At 51.2% G+C, this 5,368-nt stretch overlaps 1 protein-coding gene across 1 annotated transcript in view; it reads right to left on the reverse strand.

Annotated features, from left to right (window-relative positions):
• Nucleotides 1-484: 484 nt before the first annotated feature.
• The window catches only part of LOC112550264 (adhesion G protein-coupled receptor E3-like), a 13,354-nt gene continuing 8,470 nt past the window's right edge, over nt 485-5,368 (reverse strand). Inside the window, exons 10-15 of the mRNA XM_025203990.1 lie at nt 4,963-5,198; nt 4,645-4,711; nt 2,157-2,248; nt 1,755-1,923; nt 1,534-1,638; nt 485-1,307 (exon numbers count right to left, since the gene is read on the reverse strand). Coding sequence (XP_025059775.1) covers nt 1,302-1,307; nt 1,534-1,638; nt 1,755-1,923; nt 2,157-2,248; nt 4,645-4,711; nt 4,963-5,198 — 675 coding nt within the window. The 3' untranslated portion in view covers nt 485-1,301. The remainder of the gene's footprint in view (nt 1,308-1,533; nt 1,639-1,754; nt 1,924-2,156; nt 2,249-4,644; nt 4,712-4,962; nt 5,199-5,368) is intronic.

Here is a 5,368-nt window from a genome sequence, read left to right on the forward strand (position 1 = left end):
AATTCCCAGGGAGCCGATTCAGTGCCTTTTTCTGGCAGCACGAAGCCAGGCGGAGTAGGGGCTTTTTAAAAAATAATCGGGAGCTGGGGCAGCCAGGCAGCCATGGTGGGGGGAGAGACGGCGTGGGTCGGGGGGTGCTCAGGAGGGCTGGAGGAGCAGGCAGGGGATGGGGACTGGCAGGGGTCCCCCACATGGTCCCCTCCTCCCTCCTCCAGCTCACCTTCTCCCACCTCCTACTTACCAGCATGGAGTCAGGGTCCAGCTCCCTGCTGCAGCCAGTGGGGACTGCCTGAATCATTGAAGCTCGCCAAATTAATTCAGAAAAGATTTGGAGAGCTTTGAATTGATTTGGACCTTTTAACTAGTCCCCTGATTTAGTTCAGATTTGGAGATTCGGCTGGCAAATTGGGCCAAATCTCCTCCAAATCAAATCAAATCAAATCAAATCAGCACCCGAAGTTTCACACAACCTTATTGAACACACTCTTGGTGGAAAGGGGTATCGGTAGCTACAGAGCATGGGGGTGAGGGGCACAGCCTCTGAATCAGAACTTTCTAGGCCTTAAATGCTGGAGACTGCAAGCAAGAGAGGAACAGTGGGAAAAACCCTGGTCAGAGCCAGTTCACTTTCCTTTTAGCATCCGTTCTTTGCCAGTGCGAGACACAGGAAACTGGGCAAGATGGACCTATGGTGTGACCCAGGAAAGGACCTTCGGAGCTGTCCATCATTCCAGATTGATGCCAGCATAACTGAATGCAGGCGAAGACTTCCAGGACCTTAGCAGTGGCCTCTCCCGTCACCAGTTGTTCAGGAAGGATCAGACGCAGGACTGACACCTTTGAGAGGTGTACTGCACATCTTGTGATATTCAGTGGGGTATTCAACCCTCCGCTCTTGGTCTTCTATGATGGGATAAGCAGTTTAGGATTTGGTTTGAACCAAATACATTTCTTGCCCTTGTGCTTGCAGAGAAAGACCTCAACATGTTGACCCCCTAATCAGAACATGCATCAAAAGAATCCACAAAATGGTATTTGTTACTGTAAGAGGGTGTCATGTTTTGACAGTTTTTTTCTGCTCACTGGTGGGTGACAACACCTTAAGCAGACAACAACGTAGGAGACATTCACAGATCAGCAAAATTCCTGTAGGTGCATTAGAATCTCACAAAGCAAGTCCAAAAGAACCTGAACACAAAGGCTTTGGGAACTGGGTCAGAGCTGAAGGGACAATAGTGAGGGCCTGAAGGGGGTCAAATAGTGTTTCCAACACAGGAGTCACCACTTCTCTGCCATGTTCTTCACTCCTTGAAAGAAACACAGAGAAAGGTAACAGGTTCAAGGGGACCCGAGAGCAAAATAAACAGATCGGCAGGTTCTTTCTGTCAGATAAAGTGATTCCAAACGCCATAAAGTTGAAATAACCAGGCTTGGATCACCTGGCAATAAAAATACCTCAGGAGGTGCAGGACAAGCCAGGTGGAGGTGACACTTTCACCAGCTAGGACTAGAAGAGAGCAAAGAGCCTCTTACCATCTTGGTGCTGGGGGAGGCAGTAGACATGGAGAAACCAGATGCCTGAGATTCTGGGGCGGTTGTTCGGAGTTCCTTAATCCATTGCCTGTACTCCTTTCTTACCTGCAAAACCACGGCATGGTCACTGCACAATGGAATGGCCATCTAAGAAGATCACATGTGATCATTCCAAGGTTATTGAAGCCTCCGGATGGGCAGTGAAGGGTGATGGGCCTCACCTGGTGATTGAGGATGCAATGCACCAGGAAAATGAAGACTCCCTGCAGGCTGTTGATGATGGTGAAGACATAGGCCATGACCTTGGCTACTGGGCCCACCTGGAAGAGACCCAGGCTCCACGTGCAGCCCAGGATGAAGAGCTGAGCTATGGCCTTGAAGGTCAGCAGCCTGGAGAAAGGAGATCCCATAATCCTTGGAAGAGCAACTGAGCCCAGGGCTCTAGACAGACTGGGAGGGAGTTGCTGCTGGCTACTTTACCATGCAACAGGGTCACAGCCCAGGAAACAGTGGGAATTCATGGCCAAGGGTCTCCTCAATCACTCCCAACCCCTTCATGCCAGGGATTTCCACACTCACACCAAGAGCTCAGACCCCCAAGAGTGGTTTTGCTGCAGTCTCACCTGTGGTTTTTCAGAGTGGACACATCTGCATTGAGGGAACAGAGGTGGCTTCTCAGGACCCACAGTGTCAGGATGAAGAAGGTTAGATTCAGCTGTGGAAACAGCAGGACAAGGTCCCTCATGGATGCCATGCTCAGGGCCATGATTCCAGCTGAGGCAGAGAAGAAGCCCAGAAGACTGATCCAACCAGAGCTGATCCTGGCACTGCTTTTTCTAGGTAGGTATCACCTTCTTTCTTGTTGGATGCTCAGGGAGCACTGCCTTTCACATGAGGTGAGGGGCTGACAGTGCAGCCAACCATCATTGGAGTCACAATGAGAACCATGCTAGACTCACTCCATTTTCTCCAATGGGGTCAAGAGTTATTCTGGGTCTATACCAGGCATCTCGGAACAGGATTTGGCTCAGAGATTCCAGTTTCTAGAGTCTTTCCTGCCACACTCACTTTAAAATATCTTCTGCCCATTACTAGGATGGGGTATACAGGACTGATCCAAATTTTCCTACATACTGCTCCCCAATACAGCCTCTTCCCTCTATTGTGGTGGTCAGGCATAACTGGATTAGGTTAAATTCTTACTGGGCTTTGGCTAAACTCCTACTGGTTTTGACAGCACCTCATCCTGAACAGTCAGCCACTGAAATCCAGCCCAGGAAATATCCTAGGATTGCTGGGAGGGTGTAACAGGGAGCCTACTCAGGGCCGATTTCCATGGCCCGGCCCCTTGTTCTTGAGCCAACCGCCCGCCTTCTCACCCGCCACGCCTTGATGTTAATTGATTCATTAATTGATGTCAATTAAGCAGGAGGCTGCCCATTTTGGTGCCCCGATGCCAGGGGGAGCTCTCTGCGGCTTCTTTCCTTCCCTATACCGCAGCCCAAGCCTTGCAGATGGCATCTTGATGTTCACATAATCATCGGCCCCCACTCTGGGCCCCAGAATTGTCCTAACAGGACCTCTCCATGTTCCCTCCACTCAGACGGCCTCTTCGCCTTCATTCAGGCTACCTAGCCCCCCAAAACTATTTTCCCCTCTCGGGTATGGTTCCCCCGAGACCTTCAGCTATCAGCCCAGGCCTACCTCCAGGCCAGTTGGGACCTCAGGCCCCTGACTCTTGGGTGTCCCTCATGGTGGGCCCCTGGCCCTTTTGACCATCCTGGTCCTGGCCCCAGCATGGGCCAGTCGAGGGTACTCTCTCATTCAGGTCGGGTCTCTAGCTCCTCACTCTCTCTCAGAGTCTGCCCTCTGGGCCCTTCACCCAAAGGGGGTTACCCACCCAGTGGTGGGGGCTAGGGGTTAAGGCGCCCCAACCCACCTTTCACCTGGGTGGTAATTGACCTGGCATTTCCTGGGGGCTCCCGCGCTACTGAGAGCCCCACCAGGCCACCCACTCCCGGCAGGGTGCAGTTTTAGGTCATGCCCAGGACCAGGAGCCTCCTTACCATCCCCTACAGCTTCTCCTGTACCTCCAGATGATCTCAGCAGCCCTCCGGCCAGGCGATGTTGTTGCCTGGCCTCCAGGCAGCCAAACTGCCCTGTTTATATAGACAGCCCTTGACTCCAAAATGGCTGGCCTCCTCAGGGACCCGGTGGCTGCCAGCTCCAGGCCCTTAAAGTGGCAGGCACACACAGTGCCCTGCCACAGAGGGGTTACATGCCACTTTGATTCCTGTTCCACCCAAACTTTGAAACCAACTGCTTAGGAGAGGAAGCAGCATTTCTGTTTATGTAGCACTGAGGAGGGTCTGTTGACTTTGTGGTTCATTATCATCCCCCTAATTCCTGCTAACCTCTTTAATCCACAGGAGTTATTCCTTTCCTTTTTAATAGTATTGATGTTCCACTATGTAAACTCTCCTTTCTTCTGCTATCTGTTATCCAGTCCTGGGGGTGTTTCCCTTCTGGGTCACAGCCGGGCAGACTGTTTTTAGCTCTAGCTAAAAACCTTAACCTGGGTATGGTCAGATTAACTCGGGTATAGGAATGACTGTCAGTGAAGTATCAGAGATGCTGTCAAGATGCTCAAAAAGAATGGAATCTGTTTACATATGTGAATAAGAGATGTGCATTTAACTCTAATGACTCCAGAACTCATGACACAACATCTTTCAATTATTTTGACTATTTTTGCCTAGTTTGTTCTGTTCTTCTAAATTTAATATATAACCTAGCAAATTACAGCATCTTCCAACAGTTATATTTGTTTTTGCTTTGAATTGGACAGTGCTAGCCCCCTAATATGTAAGTAAAGCCCGTAGTTTCTCTTTCACTGGAGAGAAATGTGCTGTGTTGTATGTGATGATGCACCGCACCATCCGCACCCCTTTTTTCAAAATCCTAGATCCATCCTTGAGGACTGCCCAACCCCTTAGGCAAGGAAGCCAAACAGAGACTCATCATACTCCTAGGGGATGTGTTCTCTTGGCCCTGCTGGTATCAGTGGGATCTCAGAGGGTAGAGAGGAATGGGGCCCTGTGATGTTCTCACCAGGATTATGGCACAGACAGGTCCCATGAAGATCCATTGAAAGCCTCCATCCAGGCTGATCCAGCAGCTAAAGGTAGGTGGGAAAGAGGCAAAGGTAAGGTCATGTTACCTGTTTTCAGCTGCTGGGGCACAGGGAGGGGCATGGGAAGAAAGGGCACCTCCTGCATGCATTGCTTGTATCCCTTTCTCCAGGCAAAGAAATGGCGCCATACAAGCGATCATCACCCTCCCTCCCTCCCTCCCTCCCAGGAGAACAAACTAGAGCAGCTGCCTGGAAGACACAACCTGGCTCCCACATGGGATGGACCGGGCACTTACTTGCGGCCTGTTCCGTAGCCACCTGGGTTGGCTGCTGCAGAAACAGCCACCACAAGGGCTGGGAGTCCATAGCCGAAGGGGTACATGTATCGCTTCTTGAACCTGCTGGCACTGGTGTAGTTAACAACCTTAAGGTTCCTGACGGTGAGGATGAGGTGCAGCCCCTCCAGGAACATCCAGGTGAAGGCAGCCAGGAAGAGGTAGTGGAGGAAGCCAGCGATGACAGCACATGCCGTCTAGGGATAACAGAGATCAGGGACACAGCAGCTGGGAAGGGAAGTGCAGACTACAGCAGAGGACTGCTTTGGAGGGTCACACTGGGCTTCTAATCGGCTCATCTCTCTGCAGCTATAGAGCTCTTGCCCAGTAACAGGTCCCCACCACTCGTGGCAAAAAGAAGCAGGGT

This window comes from Alligator sinensis, unplaced genomic scaffold, assembly GCF_000455745.1.
Source record: "Alligator sinensis unplaced genomic scaffold, ASM45574v1 scaffold707_1, whole genome shotgun sequence".
NCBI lineage: Eukaryota > Metazoa > Chordata > Crocodylia > Alligatoridae > Alligator > Alligator sinensis.